The sequence below is a fragment of the Colletotrichum spaethianum genome (genome assembly GCF_022836535.1).
Source record: "Colletotrichum spaethianum MAFF 239500 DNA, contig37, whole genome shotgun sequence".
NCBI lineage: Eukaryota > Fungi > Ascomycota > Sordariomycetes > Glomerellales > Glomerellaceae > Colletotrichum > Colletotrichum spaethianum.
Window position 1 is genome coordinate 151495 of NW_026054807.1, and position 17941 is coordinate 169435.

Here is a 17941-nt window from a genome sequence, read left to right on the forward strand (position 1 = left end):
AACGTTGGGCAAAGAGTACTGCTGCCTTGGGCCGTAGCACAGCTAGAATATGTTTAGCGCTACGTTTCTAACATTAGGGCAGCTCTCTTCATACATGACCATGGCAAAGGCAGTGATCTTGATTAAGAATTTCATATTAATATATGTTGTCATGAAGATGGTCTATATGAAGGCTCTTGAGTTTTGAAGCGTTCGTTGAGAGGTTCGATTATGCAGAAAGGTCTGCCATGTCGAAGCTCGGGTGATTTATAGAAGTATCTTATATCTCTTCAGAGACTTTGTTAGTTCAACCCGGAAGTTGCCAGTTGGAAAGATGTACAACGCCATGCATCATGTCTCAGCGGCATGCCACAACAGTCCACACCGAAGCTGTGCCCGACCGCCACCACCGTTAAGTCACCGGAACCCAAAAGCCGTTGCGCACACACCGTTCGAGAGATGTAACCAGTAACAGACTTTCCCAATGATTGAACTACATCATATGGCGCAGTAGAGAGCCCACAGTATATAGGCAACTGCAAACAGGCAACCCTTTCAGCTGATACAAGTTATTGCCGTTTTTGGCCAGTTGTCGTTTGCGACATATACCAAGCGTGTTACTCAGAGAGATCTTCAAGAAATAACTCAAAAACAGCTCAGCCTTATTAGCGTCCACTGTCGACACTTGGAAGACTATTATAAATAGTTTCCCTTTATGACTACCCCGCAGATCTTCACAGCTAGAATTCTCAATCTGAGTATGGTTCGGAAACATGTGAATTCTAAGACAGCCTCAAAATAAAGTACGCTTCTGGTGTATGTTTTATCCTTCCTCTTTGCCCCTTAAACTTCATTCGCGTACACAGATCTATTCGGAGTCCTAGTGCTTAGCAACGAGTTCAGTGTATCCCTTTGAATTTAGATCTACTGAAGCAGGGGAAGCACCGATATTGTAGCGAAGGAACGATGTGAGCTCCCTGACTGGCTCATGCTCAGTGAGCTGCGAGATTTATTTGAATCTTTCCCTCAGGCCGAGAACCAGTCGCTTGATGATCGTTATGTCTCATAGCACTTGAAGCATTAACCCCTATTTGCACCAATCTTTTCTTCTTCTTCTTCCTTTTTTACCGACCGACATTGAGGACTACGTCGGCGAGGTGTGGTCCAGGCCACACCTAATCAGTAGGATCTCCCTTCACGTACCTGTCTCACTTGATCATCCATGGCACGTCCGCTTTTAGCAAGACGAACGCAGGTCAATCTTGGCATTACTGTGTGGCTTACAAGACATACCTGTTTCCCATGGGTCGCAATCAGTCCAAAACCATCTACTTCACACTCTTTGCCCGAAGACCTCTTCATGGTCAGAAGGGAAGAAAAAAAACACAAAAACACAAAAAGAATCCTTCTTATTTTCATTTATCAACGCCGAAGTTTCGGGGGAAAGAAAACAAGACGGCGCTGTTAGTCAGCCTGATCCGAAGTTTTGATAAGTGACAATTGGAACAACCAAAAAGGTTGGCTGTCAGATACCAAACTATACATTTCTCCTGACGACCTACAACCGATACATGGCTTCTATCGAAATGGTTGTGTTCTGCGACTGAACCAACAGACTCAATCTGCTTGAACTTGCGGCTTTTGACAGCGCGAATGACTCGTATAAGCGGACGGGGAGAGGGTTGTCGGAACAGGTGCCAGGACGGCACCAACACCTCTACCCGAGGACGAGTTAGTCCGACTCTGGGCCTCTGCGCCGTCTTCCGCATGTGGGCAGCGTAAGGAGATTCCATGACGGGAGTTGGTCCGTGTTAGGATTGGCCTAGGTCCCGCCCGGGCACCCAGCCCCACGTCCGATAATTGACGATGGTATAGGCCGTGCTCAGTTACACATATAGTGCCCAGTGCCGAACGACCGATGGGGCAGCTAATGTGACTAAGGGATGCGACTGCTAACGCATAACGATACCGACTTGTGATTCTTCTTGGTCCCTTGGTGCCGGACTAGGTCCGATTCCAAACCCGTTGGCCCGTCTGGCCATTTTTCGGCGTTTTGGGACAACGGTTGAACCGTCTCCAATCACCAAGGTTGCGCAAACTAGGGTGGGGAAACCAACGTGTCAAGTCTACTGCTGGGCCACATTGTCACTGGAGATGCCACGGAAAATTAATGAATGGACTAAAACCTAGTTCTGGGGAAGGGGGCCACTAATTCTCTTCCCTAACGCATGTAATCTTTGCCCAGCGCCGGGCCGAGTCAGCCGTCGACGGCGACTGTAGAAAACCGGGGATGGAGACGGATAGCAATGCTACCTAAGGTACCGGTATGCAATTGATCTCAGCCTCTTTCTTGCAGTCCCGGCGCTTCACACGGCGATTTAGAGTTGTCCTTTGCCTTTTTAACCTAGCTGGTCGATTTGTCGACCGAGACCCTGATCGCCCCTATCTCACAGCACAGCCTCGACGGCAGATGCGGCAAAGAAAAGGCTTGTTATGGTCAGGAGCTGGACGCACAAGCGCATTTTATGGTTGATGCGCGCTCTACCTCAGGGAATATCCATCAATCCATAAGAATAATGCCGTGCGGGCCTCTGTTCGTCGCAGGATGTTGAGTCGGGCTTTGCTGTTTCAAGCCCTCCATTCGACAAATCGGGCCCATCATTCCATCCCAAGAAATGGTCGGTGCGGCCGCGGCCTTCGGTCTCGATTCGATTACCGATGTTTGGATGAGGAGCAGCGGCGATGCATACGGTAGCCGGCAAACACCACTTGACTACGTATGGAAGGGGAGGGGCCGCAACGTTCGGTAGAGCCTTCAGGAGTATGTCAAGAAACGTCCGAGAGTGCAAAAATAGGCAGGAGCTGAGCACATGGGCTAACCTTATGGTAGAGATTAGCGCTTTGATGTCACCCAGCGGAACAGCATGGTAGACGAGCCTAACCCCGCCGCGAGGCACTCGATCGACTTACGAGCCCAGAATTCGACAACGTCTGATGGCTTCCCGCAGCCGTGGAATCTCTCTGGAAAGCCTCAGCGTTCCAAGGACCCCCTACCGTCTCAGCCTGCAAGTTGATTCGCCATAGTTTTGAATGTACGGCGTCATCCCTGTGTCTCGCTTCCCGAGCTGGGGCTTTCTGTCTGCCCATTCGCCCCAGTGCACCAAGATCCGCGACAAGGGTGCGTGGTTGAGACTCCAACCCCATTCTCCACACAGGTGATACTGGTGCCCAGATGCACATGGGTACTGGCTCGTGCTCAACATCGGATGTGATTGATGTTCATAGAATTAGGATGGCATACGAATCACTATATAGTTCAGATCAAAGAACCTGTCCCCAAAGTGGTTGGACCCCCTCCACCTCTACCTGCATCTGCTCCATTCTCTTTGGTTGGTCCTACGGTCTTATACACCTGGTAAATCAGCAGTCCGGTGTCGACATCCACGCTCTCTTTTGCAACCTCTCGATTTATTGAATTCCGCAATTGACAGTCATTTCAATCCGCAGCACCTGAAACTTTGTTCGTTTTCAACACACACCTCACACTTTTAGAGAAAATGAGATTTTCCATCGTCGCACTTGCCTTGTCAGGCGGTGCATCGGCTCTGGTACGTTCCCCTGCTTTTTATATCCTCTTCAGACAACTCCCCTAATGCTTCAGTCATCAGCCTGCTTTGAGCAGCGTCACAGCTCATCAGCCAGCCGATCTGGTCACCCGGAAAGTCGAGTTCAAGGGTGCCGCTGCCCCTTCGCTGGTCGACGACATGAACCTCTCCCGCGTAGAAGCGGTGGCCGTACGAGAAGAGTCAATAGCGAACGCAAACAAGAGGAGCATGATACTCGAGCCAAGACAGGCTGCAAAAGGAGGAAACACTGCGGAAGCGTTTGATCCCAAAGCGAAGGCAATAGGCGATAATAAGGAAAATCCGACAACTGGTCTGACGGACTCAGAGGCGGCAGAAATCGTTACCTCGATCGACTTCAAAGACAAGAAGGCGCCAGGTTCACTGAATGCCAAGGGTCAGAGGAATCCGTTGCCTGGTTTGACCGCCGATATGACGGATGCTATCATAAAGCAGGGGCAGGCAGCTCTTAAGGAGGCCGGTGCATGATGGAGCAGTGTCTTCGTGTGGAATACCTCAATCCCTATATAATCAAAGACTGTCCACGTCTCTGAAGGTCTCGAGGCACTTTGCTTCTCATTGCTATTGTTCACAAAAAGGGTAACTTTGACAACATGATGGAAGTTGCCAATACCCGGCCGATTCGGTCATCTCTCAGGTGGGTCAATGAGCGTATTTCTGTGACATTCTGAGACCGCAGGGGTTGCCTCACCTTCCTATCTCATCTAGTGAAGACATTGTGTTGAGTAGATAGGAAGGCATACAAAGCAAGGAGCAACAAGTCTACCATCCGTCCTCTTGCTGTCATCTTGTGAAGCCAAGCAGAGAAATTTTCTCGCTGATGTCATGAATGCCGAGTCATTATTCCGTTAAAATTCCGTCAAGCTTTGGTCACCAGACACGCCGGCGGTTGGCCCCGCTCCTCCACGGACCCGTCGGGGTCCGAGTCGGACGTTTACCGGCGATATAAGCGGGATGTGGGCCTGGTCTGAATTCGACTGCAGATGAACTAAAGTTCAAAGAGAGTCCAATCATAGAGTCTTGCGGGAAGATACGATACATGAAGTATGACCCTGACCTGCCGGGGATGCTAGTGCAAGTCTGCTGTCATCGCATCTCGCCAATCCTCACATGAACGGTCCCTGTCTCGTCCATATGTTCATGCCCAACTTCTCTCCTCTCGCAATAGGCAGGCCAGCATGCAATACCCTTTCGTCCCCTGCTCCTCCATCAACTAAGTTTGTCCAAAACACTGCGTTACCCTCCAAAGGTCGGAATGTTACGCCCGCGTCCCACGGTTCGTCGCAATCCACGAACTTACACCATTGTTTCCCAGGAGGCGCCTGTAGCCGGGGGAAATTTGTCCCGCCTCCAACAATGTCATCGCTCACCCCGATATAAGTGAAGAAGCTGCTCACACGGTTTCCGCCTTCGGCCACCGATCTGTGTACACCCAAACCATCTGGGAACCAGTCCATGTGAAAGTGGTACTGCTGGCCCAGCCCATATTTGACCAACTGTATTGGCTCCAGGTAGTTTTGCGGCATATCTAGACCCTGGAACTGTCGCGCGCGCTCTTGGATGCAATGTGTTACTGCATCTGACGCAACGGTTGTTGACTCCGATGTACGATGCGATGAGACTACATCGCCTTCAGAGCCGGTAACGTTGGAGCGAGCAAATGTGCCATTTCTGCAAAAGAGTCAGTGCTCTTACCATTGCTTCCGGGCTCTGCAAAAGGCCGGGTCATTACTTACGTGACTTTTTGAAGGTATTGTCGCTCAAAAGGCGTCACAAAGTCACTGATATAGATAACTAGGGGGAAATGTGAAAATAGATGAATCTTGTAATTTGAATGTTCGCACAAGTAATCATCAAGACTATCTCCACCGCTGGTGCCATATGCGATGGCCTCCAAGGCACAGACTGTTGCGAGGAGGCTCAACCGCATGGCTTGACGGGTTTTGCGATCTCCGCCTTTTCGTCGATTAAATTGGGGTATAGAATGTGGGACTATTGAAATACTTGTCATTGTGTTCTATCCCTTCAATCTCGAAAGGGATGTGCAGGCTTGCGGCCTTGTCAACCCATCTTCCATTTATCCGGACACAACTAATCCACTTCTGTGCACCCCGATATTACATGCTGGCACACCCAGAAACCCAAAACACCATGATTACCCCTCAGCAGCTGACTACTACGACCCTGTTGAAACCGCCACTAAGGGGAAGTACATGTAGGATAAATGCATCGAGAGAACATTCAAGAGCCGAAGCTTCACGAAAGTCTGACACGAACCTGGGACAGAAACATTTTTAGATAAGTTACGTGATCTGCAACTAAGCGAGAAATGATGAGCTATCCGTAGCATTGGAATAGAAAAATGGAGTCAGCCAGATAACCTTAACGATGTTGAAGGGTACATTGTATCTACATGTATTGGAGGGCAGGGAGGATGGTTCTTTTCCAATCACTAGTGCCGGGCTGCCTATTGCCGGGGTGCCTAATGCAGGGGGTGTTCGACGATAGGTAAGGAATTATGCCCCAACCTGGAACGGAGCCCTTTTCCGCAGTATCCTTTCGTGATCACGGAGAAAGCCCCCGACCCCTCAATCCATCCATACGCGTGTATGTGGCATGATCGATGCATTCTGTGATACGCATCACGTTCGTGTGACACTGTCCGCTTGCACAGGTCAAGATTATCAGGTTACTGTCCGTTTATCAACTGTGTCACTGTTCAACCTTCGACGAGCCATCGTCACCTAACTCTCGAAAAAAGTGAAACAAGAAGAGATGCCTACAGCTCAGGATCGAGCCACCTCATGCTCCTGTCTATGCTAGCGAACCTGATTGCAGCAGCGCTTGAAGCGTCGTATGTTCAACACAACCAGAATTAGGAACAAGGACTCGCCGCAATGAGCATCTGCACTTTGATTTCCCTTATCGGCTTGTTTTCAGCCCCTGTATGGAGTTGGAGTCATGTTCGTGGGAGAGAACTTCAAAAGCTGTTAAGTACTCAAGATCACACACTCGTCGCCTGTAAGTAATTTGGCTCGGTTGCCATCTTAGAGATTGCATGGGCAGTGTCTAACGGTTTACTGCAGTCATTGGAGTAAGTCGCCTTTCATGTGACTTCGTGGGAAAAGTCATGACTAAATCAGGCTGAGGAAATCAGACTGAGAAGTAAGTATCAAAAGGGTTTCTTACAGACAAACCGTTTACGAAGAGCCAGTACCCAAAGCCAGCTACTCGACACAGAATGGTCCAACATAGCCGACGCAGACAACTCTCCTCAGAGTATTGACTGTGCAGTAGAGTCAGAGTTCTGCGAAGAGCACGACGTACGGTCGTTCCCGGCAATCCGGTTGTATCGCTCGAATGGTACAGTATACGATTATTATAGAGGACCTCGAATCGCCAGCAAGTCAGTCGTGCCTACCACACGCATTCCATGAAAAGAACCTGACTCTGTCCCAGAATAACAGCATTCGTGAAGCGCTCTCTCCGGCCAGCCGTCTCCGGGCTTGTCGCCAGAAATACCACCGAGTTCAGCTTGATCGATGACTCCGTGTTCGTCCTCCACCTGACGGACGCAGATGCAGGGAAAGGTCTCTACAAGCGCTTCCACGATTTTGCCACAAGATTCACAGACCGTTACTCTTTTGGGGTCGTCCCGGCAAAGGAACAAGATGCAATGTCCACTCTGGACTGCTATAACAATCTTGAACAGGTGCAAAGATCGACCCAAAACATTTTTGAAAATTTCGACTCGTTGAAGAGCTTCTTTGAAATATGTACCGCCCGCCTGGCTCCAGAGATGACGCATGCAAACAAGAGATACTTCACGGAAGTACGTCAGGCCGCTCGAGAGACAGCGCAAAGTCTTGCTAACCGCATGGGTTCATAGAGCAGAGAAAACGTGCTGTACTACTTCGACGTTCAGTCCGACAACCGTGACAGGTATTCCTCCAATGTTCGAGAACTGGCCAAGAAACACATCAACGAGCTCGAGTTTGTCACCGTCGACCCAGTGTCGTTTCCCGAAGTTCCGACGAACTTGGTCTTGAAGTGGAACTTTCCCGCAATTGTTCTTCAAGACAAAAAGAGAGGTTTCGTATTTTCCTCCGAGAGGAAGGAAAACATCAAACCCGAGCTGGTAGACAACTTCCTTCAATCGGTGACTGATGGCAGTGTCAGGCCTGCGTTCCAGGATCCTGCGGAACCGGCTGTGAAGGATGAGGGAATCAACGTGGACACAGGTACTGAAGAGAAAGTAGCGCACGATGAGCTTTAGAGCGAGTTTGTCCACATTCCAAAGGAGACGAACTTCATATTTGCGACAAGTGAGTCGTGGATTCAACGGTTAATGCGGTTGAAATCACGGCATAATAATATCGTTCTCGAAGAACCAAAAGCAAACAAGAAAATGAGTAAGCAAATCAAACATCCTACTCGACCACCAACACTCCCGTTTATCCAATGCGCGTCAATCTGGTTTGCTTCTTGGCGACCGATGCTAATTGAGCGTTCTGGTGTTCCATTGTTTGGAGTGATTGCGTCGAGGTGGTTCGAGGCAATTGGAAAGATGGTCGAGACTAATGCTAATCAACCAAGGTCGTACGTGTATCAGCATTTTGCCTGACTTTCCACTTTGTAATATTCCCGCCCTGTACTGCCGGCCGGTCTCGTATATAGCAAGTTGCACGCAAATGGTCAAGCCGAACGCCAGCGATCGAATCGGGTCATCCGCCAAGTCGAACGCCAAGAGCACACGTCAGAAGGGGTCAGGGTATGTTGTCACTGCGACATTGCCAAGGCCTGGAGGTCTTTCGAGAAAGAAGCCCGAGAAGTAAGATTGACAGCGCCCAATCCGTGGGAATACCAACATAATTATTGCGGTACAGTATGCTGCTGCCGTTGCCAAATGGTAGTAGTGCGTGCAAAGTAGTGCTAGTGCCCCCCTAGTCGGGTTTCAGGGGAAGTGGGAGGATGAGAAAAAGGACATCCATCCATTACGAATTCTGGAGCCGACAAATACGAAAGGCTCGTTTCGTACCTTTGGGCCGGTAGCGGCCTCCTTTTCGAATGGCCCTTTAGCCGACGGTTAATTGGATATTCCCCTATTCGTGCCCCTGCTACCTACCCAGATGCAGAATAGTGTAAGACTAGGTGTGTAAATATGGTTAGTATTGTGGCCCAAGCGCTGCTGGACCGTTGGCGGGCCGCCTCTCGGTGAACACATGCCACACCTTAATAGCTCACTCTAAACATTGTCCTTGATTCCGCCCACTTACCTAACGCAGGCGTTTGTTGGTTCCTGGGATCATCTCAGCCGCCATTCGTGTGGGATATATGTCGCTTGGAGGCTGGCCAGGCTTGGCTGGCCACATCGGTGTCATGGACCCAGAGAGGAGCAGCCTGTTCGACGGATGATCTTGCCTCGCCCAGCCGCAGTACCGGCGCTAGCCCCTGGCGTAGATTGTGGAGTAGACACAGTGAGCGGCAAGGATTGGTCCACAAAGCTTCATTTACACCCGACATCATGGTACTCAATGCGACTCGAATACGTCCTTTATTGGTGGGACGCCGGACCTGCTCATCTGTCCATCATGGCTATCGACCGTCAACCGCCCACCGGTTCCAGAAGATGAACAGAGGCCGACTCCCGAAGACATCGCAAAGCTCGCACAGTCCTTCTCTCCGTTGAACAAAGAAGGGAAAAAAGTGCTACCAACGTGGGTCGGAGTTAATTTGGCTTAGGCGAGGCGGCTCCATCGCGTTAGCACCGCTACTTCACGGACGACAGGCCTAAACAAGACGTGGAGAAATGTTTAATATGATTGAAGTCATAAAATACGGGACAGTCCGCACTACCGGTCGTGATGTTCTATCTTTTCTAGCTCCATCAGACGATCTTCTTACCTTCCGATCACTACATTCATTCCAACCACTCTTTACTCAAAATGCGTTCGTTCACTTCGCTCTTCACTGCCACCCTGGCGGCTGTCGGTGCCCTTGCCGCCCCTGCTGCCGACCCGGCCATGACGACCGACCTCATCAAGCGCGCGTCCACTCCCTCCAGGTATTTGCCGCATGCTCGTCGAGAGACGATGGAATATCAAAGTGTCTTCGAGGCTGACCAAACGTGAAGCACCGGAACCAATAACGGCTACTACTACAGCTGGTGGACTGACGGCGCCTCTCCCGTCACTTACACGAACGGTGCCGGCGGCTCTTACAGCGTCCAGTGGCAGTCCGGCGGCAACTTCGTTGGTGGAAAGGGCTGGAAGACCGGTGGCGCCAGGACCATCAAGTACTCTGGCACCTTCGCCCCCGTCAACAATGGCAACGCCTACCTGACCGTCTACGGCTGGACTAGAAGCCCAGTGAGTTGGCTCCCGAACCAAAAGTGAGCTAGAGACCGTCGATCATACTAATGCCCCACCTTAGCTTATTGAGTACTACATCGTCGAGAACCACGGCAGCTACAACCCCGGTAGCGCTGGTACCCTCAAGGGCCAGGTCACCGTGGACGGCTCTGTCTACAAGCTTTACCAGGCCACCCGCACCAACGCTCCCTCCATCGAAGGCACCAAGACCTTCCAGCAATTCTGGGCTGTCCGCGAGAAGAAGCGCAGCTCCGGCAGTGTCAACACCCAGACCTTCTTCGATGCTTGGAAGAAGGTCGGCCTGAACCTCGGCACCCACGACTACATGATCATGGCCACCGAGGGCTACAAGTCCGCCGGTTCGGCCAGCATCACCGTCTCTTAAGCGACATGACGTTCTGGTAGCAGACGAAGCATGGTTTGATGATAGATTAACCTGACTCACCGCGTCAAGTTGGCAGAGATGATCGCGGGTTGATCATCTGGGAAACAGGTGTAGGCTTTAGGCTATGAGAAAATAGGCCTTGCAAACTTCGGTACACAGTTTTTTTTTTACCCGACATGATGCGTCTTGACATCAAGTCGATATACATAGCATTCAACTTCTTTACATACAAAACACTGGTTTGACTATGCCATCGCTTTCAAGCGCTGGCACGTCCCCTCCACAAACCTCTCAAGTCTCCCTTGAGCAGCGACTGCGCAACCTACAAGTGACAGCAACTTCCACACATACACGATGACTCCTGTTTACGCAGCAATCTGAGCCTCAGTAAATGGCCCAAGTTCTTGAGGCTTCAGGTAAATTGCCAGATCCAACTACTTCATTTTAAGCCTTGGCCCACCATTACTTCTGGGCATGCAGCTAGGCGTACAGTTTGACGTGTGATCTTGTTCGATGCCAAGCGATCCATCAGTGCATCATTTCTGGCCCATGCGAAAGCTATCTCGCCCCGGGCCCTTGATCCTAGACCCAGGCAGACCCTCATGCTTCTGTTCAAGTTTAGCCGTAAGCGACTGGAGCCGCTATCCTCATTCATCTGCCGCGTGCCTGTATCTCAAAAGAATAGTACGTCCGAAGCCAGCGAGAACGCTTGATAATATTGACAGCTAGGGAGTCGGGCGATCATTAAATCTCCTTCCGCTGTCCCTGTCTATGCTGTGGTAATCGTGAGCGAGTAGTCGACTCACTCGAATACTCTGGTCGTTGTTTGTTTCTGGAGCATAGGCCATGAGATTTGTGCCCACGGGATTTAGGTAAGTCCAGTGAGAAGATGAAAACCGCCGTTCCAATTTGGAGGCTTGGCGTTCTGCTCTCCGAGACGCTCGCGATTTACGACCGAGATGCGACTTAAGTAAAGCCGCTTGCGCAGACCCCATGTGAATGATTTTGACTGAGTGCCAAGCTTATGTTTACAAGAGAAGTCTTCGTAATTTTCTAAAGAGTTAAGAAACAACATATTCTTTGTCTGGCTGAAACAAAGGTACATCTTGATGTTTTGCATGTAATAGTGAATCGAGTCCTCATCAGCAAGGTCTGTCTCCGTGCATTGTAATAGGATTTATTCAGCTTCAGCCATCTTCAGCTTATGCTGCTCACTCTCCGTCAAATTTTGGTCATGCTTTTATTTAATCGACCCATGCGAACTCGGCAATATGTGGTCCGAGCCTGTTGAAGATCACAGAGCGAGCTAGAGTTTGTTAGCGTACTGAACCAAGCACAACCTGCAAAAAGTGTTGATGTGTATTAGCGCAAAGTAGCAGCCGACCCATCTGATTAATCCGTGGCATCAACCAAGACATGGGATGGCTTTATACGGTCCTTTCTGTGCGTGCTCACACGAACTCTCTTTTTAGTGCATCGGCAAGCGGGTGACAAAAAAAGTGATACACACAACACCCCAATTGCTACCAGTCCCCTACTTCACCTAGGAATACCTCTACGGAGACCCGAGCTCTTCTTTCTAAATTCCGGGAAAACTTAGATAGAGTTTGGTTGTGTACAAATGTCTTTTTCCACCAGATACATTCTGAATATTGAAGACGTCGCTGGTGCTGTTGTGAAGGTCGTGGGCGGGGGAGTCTGGTTCTGTGTATCACTTTTTTGTCACCAGCTTGATCGGCTTCGCTGTGTTGCCGCTGCAGCGCTGTGTCACCTCGGCGGTGGCAACTTTACTATAGTACGAGAAGTTTTTGGGCCGATTGGCGAACCTAAAATAGTGTGACAAGCCATTGGAATTGACATTCTGAACCTCAACACGCGGAACCTGTTTGGTAATCCGGTTAGATATTGAGTTTGAGCGGGCGAGGGTGAGGTGGGTACTGCGCTCAGTTGCCTACGGCAAAGGAAGAAGGCAAAAGTCAGTCCCTGTATGTACCAGGGTCCGATGCATAAGGCCCAGATGTTGCTGATAAGAAGGTGTAGCTCACGACTTACAATGTTGCGAGAGTAGATGGGTCCTTGTGGACTCATAGTGTTGTTTCTCTGCCAGGAAGAGATAAGCCGGTAGGGACATTGTGAGACTTCGCGAAATACATAGGTTAAGTTAGAAACGTTTGTGATATTCACTCTGCCAGCTTGTCGGAATGAGCAGGGCGCTATGATGATGGCAAAGCCTTTGTTCAGTCTAGCTGTAAAGCGCAAGATGCGTGACGGAGATCATGATTGCAAAAAATATCACGTCTCGAATGGATCGTTAGTGGTGACAAGTCAGGTCCGTGACAGGAAAACATGAATGTCTGATCTGACATTGCTCAGGTTGAACTCCCTATGCCAAGGGCATGCTTCGTTAGTTTTCAATCCTGGAATACTATACATTCAGCCAAAATTTAATCTCCAAGTCAGTGGAGATAAGCTACTGTGCATATTCTTCATACACAACGTGTGACTATGAGTGGTGGATTTCTTTTTTCTTCTTTTGTTGCTTGATTCTAGTGATCTTGGCGGAAGCTGAGGGCAAGTTCTCGTTTTGTTGTGTCAAACTCTATTCCGGGTATTAGTCACACGGCGTTCTCCGTCAGAATATACTTGGAGTCCGTAGTGACCAACCACAATCGAGCAGAGTAATGTATCTCCTAGAAACTCTGAATTGAGTGTATAAGTACAGGGTCATAGCCACGCCGTTTTCAGACTAGAAGCCAATTCGTCCAATAAAGAACATCGCCTGTTTAGTCCGGAATAGCTAGGGTTGGCATTGCAGTCAACTATCAATCAAACACTGATTAGGCCGCAAAAGGTCCAAAATATTTAAAACCCCTTAACACCTTGCATTCATACGTTGATGCAGATTTCAATTATGGCTTGCTGAGGCTTGGCCGCATACGAACTCATCACTTTATTTTACATGCACAGAAAGAGCACTGGCAGCATTTAGAAATTTCAGAAAGGGCTATGTTCCATCCACATCTATAAATTTGCTCTAGTCCCAGACGACAGCTTTTTACATTATCCCGAGACCCGTGGCAGGCTTGGCCTGCACCCACTTCTGCCGCAACGTCGATTTCCATTCGCCCAGCGTCTGAGTCTGACCATCAACCAGAATCTCTCCCGGTTGTAGATCCCTCGGCAAAGGCGGCACGATGAGCCAGTCGTGGCTCGGCCTGCAGGCGGAGGCGTGCCCCGGCGAAAAGTTCTGGCTCTTGACGGCTGCAAGACAGGGCAGACATAACTTTAAGTCGATGCAGTACCAACACACGGCAATCTTGTCAGATCGCTCAAACCTCTTGAGACAGTGGTCACAGGAAAGAGGATCACCCTCTGAGAAGACTTTGGTCAAGCTAATTTGCTTGCCGCGTCTCCTGGGAGACAAACCTCCGATACGGGGTGAGCTGGGTCTTCTCTCACTGATTAAGTGACCAGAGAGGTTGGTGGGCAAAGGAGGGGTCCTAGTTGATTGCCAAAGAGCCTGAGCATTCACCTTATCACCAGCAGCAATAAGCATGCGCTGGAGGTGGCGAATGCTGATTTCGTCGTTCTGTGGTTCATCATCTTCCAGAAGTTCGAGACTGTCAGACACCATGCCTCCGAGAAGCCGACGGGATTCCGCTTCCCTGTGTCGCAGACGATAGAGAAGGATCAAGAAGATCGAGGCTTCATTAAAGTCGAAGCCAGCCATGTGCAACGGTACGTTTCTGTTCTGATACTTGCCCTGCTGCTCCATGAGCTTTTCAAGCTTCTTGACCCAAGGTTCTAGGGCTTCAGACCGCAATGTTTCGTCCGCCTTGAGCGCTTTTAGAGAGTACGCCCTGGCAAGCTGTTTGAAAGACGCGATGTATTCCACCCGCACGGCTAAGCTGCCTCTCGCCTTATACTCGAGGAAGCAGATACTTTCCTGAATGGAGATGGCATTGTCGTACTCTTGTGCCGCCATGTAGACATTACCCAGAGCGTTTCGCAGGTAGAACTCTTTCCAGGAGTCTTGCGCCTCGTGTGCTGATTCGATGCCGTACACGTACCGGTCCGCAAGCACGTCCGTCTTGCCTGTTCGAGCAGCCGCTTGGGGGAACCAGTCCTTGACGGACTGATCGGGAATCTGAGTCAAAAGAAACAACACAAATCGAGAGTTGCCCCTCTCAGTGTAACGACCGTCCAGCTCCTCAAACAGACCCATCATCTCCGTCACTCGATTGTTTTCGGTCAGAACCCTCATGAAGGCGACTTCTGGCTCAAACTCTGGGGCGTCATAGACGTTTCTCATTGCCTTACGACAGTACGCCAAAGAACTCTCAACCCGCTTCATGTAGTTGTAGCACTCGGCGATCTGAGCCTGGTTCTTGTAGAGCCGCCATTTCGCCGTCTTGAGCTCCTGGTCCGTCTTGTAGTAGCCTTTTGCCATGCGATCTTGCTCAACAACCTCGCACATAAGATGGAGCTTGAGAGCCTTTTCGTAGTTTCCATTCAAAAAATGGCACAAACCCATGCGACCGCAGCTTTCAACAATGTTAGAATCCTCAGCAAGCGCTTTTTCAAAGTAATCCAGCGCCTTCATATGTTCTCCCAAGCTCAGGAAAGTACTGCCGATTCTTCGATACCAGTGTCCAGTTTTGGAATGATTCGCCCACTCAGCCGCCTGCTGGATTCTGGTCTCTAGGGGCACTTCCTGCCAGTGAAATTCAGAATCGGACCACTTTGCACCATCCTCCATAAGAGGCAGAGATTGCACGACGCCGAAACAGAACAGGGTTGGCATGTACATGCCAAACCCCTCCACAAGCCATGCCTTGGCAAACGTCCTTCCCATAGGCTCAAGAAGGACGACCGGACTTGTCGCTGCCACACTGACCCAGGCCTTTTGCTCGGCAGCGAGAGTGCTTGTAACATCCGCGTCTTTGAGCCACCGAGAGACGACTTCAATGTTATGGTCAGTCCAAATATCCAAACTCTCCTCGAACAAGTTCGTCCATGTCAAGAGGATCGTCGGATCGGTCAGCATGATATAGAGGCGGTTGCCGATGTCGGCCTTCTCGGCTGCGGATATAGATGTGATGTCGACGTCCTCTAGATGCTCTGGCCAATACCAAGCTGCGTATCGTTGCAATGACAGACCTTCTTCGCCAAGAGTGAAGTATGTTGGGTCAGTGAAGATCCGCAAGCAGGTCTTGAGGACGTGCAGTCTTGCGTCGGTCAGCTTGAATCCGATAGAAGGGCGATGCACATCTGCCCTCAAATCTGTAGACACGTCTTCTCGAAAGAACTCCTTAACTGAGGCGTGGAAGAAGTTGACATAAGTCGTACGTTTGTTTGAGAAGTATTCGATATCTCTCTCCGCGTCCAAGAAGTCAGGGCTGGTCCTTTTGTTCGGGTCCAGTTCGATAGAGGTGAGTCGACGATGGAGCTCGTGTCGGTCGGCAAGATCAGCTGTTGACAGCCCGTCTTCGCGCTCAAGGGTGAAGAAGCAAGAGAACTGCCCTCTGAGGGACTCCTCGAGCCTAAATGGAGCATCGCCCATCTTGAGCGTCAAGATGGACTCAATTTGCTCTAGCGTGAGACCCATTTCAGCTACTGAAATCCAACGTAGAATTTCGTTTAGATCATCTGCCTCCTCTTGCGTGATGGATGAACTGAAACCCAGTACAGCTTTCTTCAGCATGCCGTTGATCTCTTTGGGGTAAGACTGCAAGCTGTCGATAATTCTTCTCGGATGCCGTATTCTGTTGAGTTCGGCAAGCATAAATTTGGCCAAAATGAAGAGGCCATCCACTTGCTTCGTCATGGTCTCGACGATACTCTCTTTGAAGTCTTCCGTCGATCCTCGTAAGATTCGGGCGGAATTTACCCCCTCGACTATGTAAGACACAATGTCTGAACTGTTCCGATCTGGTGTTACATGTAAAGTGCGAACCTGCTGGCCACCTGTTGAGTCGTTTCCGAGGTAGTCCATAATGTCGTCTGAGAGTGACGTTCGCCCGATCAGGGCGACTTGCACTCTTGTCCCATGCTCTGACTGTTGGTTGAGATCGTCCAACAACGACAGAAACTCCCTCACTTCGCGAGGGTCAGCCTCATCTAAGCCATCCATCAACACATAAATGTGTCTTTTCCATTTGTCAGGCACACAGGGCTCAACAAGCAACTTTCTGAATGCGCTAGGTACAGTTTTGATTTCGTCACTTGTGGAGACTTCGCGGATGAGTTGCTTTCCATAGAAGACGTCCTGTTCGCTGACCTGGTAGGCAATGTCTCTAAGCGCTTGCGTCATGGAACGGGACTCCGGGTTGTTTTGGCGGAAAAAGAAGTATCCCATCATGTTATTGGTTTCCTGCTTGTTAAGCAGGTCTTGACCCCAAGAGACAAGACGAGAAGTGAGATAAGACTTTCCTGTTCCAGGATTTCCGGATATCCAGAGGAAACGAATGTTACCAGCTAACCAATCCTTCAGTGAGGGGTCTTCAAGGATCCAGTCGCAGGTGCCTTGTGTTCTGGTCCTATTAAGCGCAAAATAGGTATCTTCCGGATATACGGATGGCTGTAAGATGCCCTTGAGTTTATCCCGATTCGACGAGAGGGCCTGTTCCTTTGTTTGGGGTACTCGAGTTTCTGTGCGCAAAGTTTGGACGTTGACGTCTACTCTTGACATCATCTCGAGGAGTCGTTCTTGATTCGAGAGGGACCGTTTCACGCCAGCGCTGGTCTCTGCAATAACGAGCCGCTCTTCACCCTCGGTCAGAGAAGCCAACTTCTTCATGGCGTCAGGCACTTTGCTTTCACTCCCAAACAAGCGCTTGAAGTAGGATTTGAGACGTCCCTTCCGGACTTCATGTGTGGCCAGGATAAAGATCTCGAATATGGTGACTAGAATCTTGACAACCTTATCATAAAGTTCGATCGACATCCTTTGGGAAACATAAAACTTTAGCCGGACTGTGAAGTCCTGCATCTGGTCGAATAGGTCTATAATGGAGTCGTAGCATGCCGAGACGTCCTTTGCGGCGTTGATCAAGTACACAACTGCGGCAAAGATGGTCTGGCCGGGAGGGAAGATATCTGCCGACGCTCCTACCAACGCCTCACCGACGACCTCAAGAGGCTTGCATGCGGTGGACAGGACCTGAAAAAGGGTCTGACGCTTCTCTCGGAAACTCTGAAATTGTTCATTTTGACGGTTGATGACATTCAGGAGGTCCTCGGTTGATCTCATGGGCGGGTTCATATAGTCTTTGAGGTCAAGGCCCGTAGAGCTGGCATATTGCTTCTGAGCATCGGCGAGAATCGCAGCAAACTGCCGTTGTATGCTGTCCGAGCGCAACAGTTGCGCCTTCTCGTTATTCATGATGAGAGGATCGCGGAGCAGAAGATGAATGCGTAATTCGGTGCCTATCCGCACGATGCGTTAGGCAGAGATAGAATCTTGTGCCCAGATCGATGCCAGGAAAGAGACAAAAATGGACAAGTCGGCCAGGCGCAACGTAACTAACCCCCCAGTATCGGGCCTGTGAATAGGCCTAGGC

The 17941-nt window shown here is 50.0% G+C and overlaps 3 protein-coding genes across 3 annotated transcripts; 2 read left to right on the plus strand and 1 right to left on the minus strand.

The window, feature by feature from the left end:
• Window positions 1-3536: 3536 nt before the first annotated feature.
• ColSpa_10636 (uncharacterized protein) lies at window positions 3537-4091 on the plus strand (the record flags this gene model as incomplete). Its single annotated transcript, XM_049276848.1, has 2 exons — window positions 3537-3587; window positions 3648-4091. 2 exons carry the CDS (start codon window positions 3537-3539, stop codon window positions 4089-4091), a joined length of 495 nt encoding a protein of 164 aa, XP_049132805.1.
• A 3331-nt stretch (window positions 4092-7422) lies between these two features.
• Window positions 7423-7899, plus strand: ColSpa_10637 (protein disulfide-isomerase; the record flags this gene model as incomplete). The annotated part of the gene is made up of 2 exons (XM_049276849.1): window positions 7423-7455; window positions 7513-7899. 2 exons carry the CDS (start codon window positions 7423-7425, stop codon window positions 7897-7899), a joined length of 420 nt encoding a protein of 139 aa, XP_049132806.1.
• Window positions 7900-13434: 5535 nt separating this feature from the next.
• Window positions 13435-17763, minus strand: ColSpa_10638 (vegetative incompatibility protein HET-E-1; the record flags this gene model as incomplete). Its single annotated transcript, XM_049276850.1, has 1 exon — window positions 13435-17763. One exon carries the CDS (start codon window positions 17761-17763, stop codon window positions 13435-13437), a length of 4329 nt encoding a protein of 1442 aa, XP_049132807.1.
• Window positions 17764-17941: the final 178 nt, after the last annotated feature.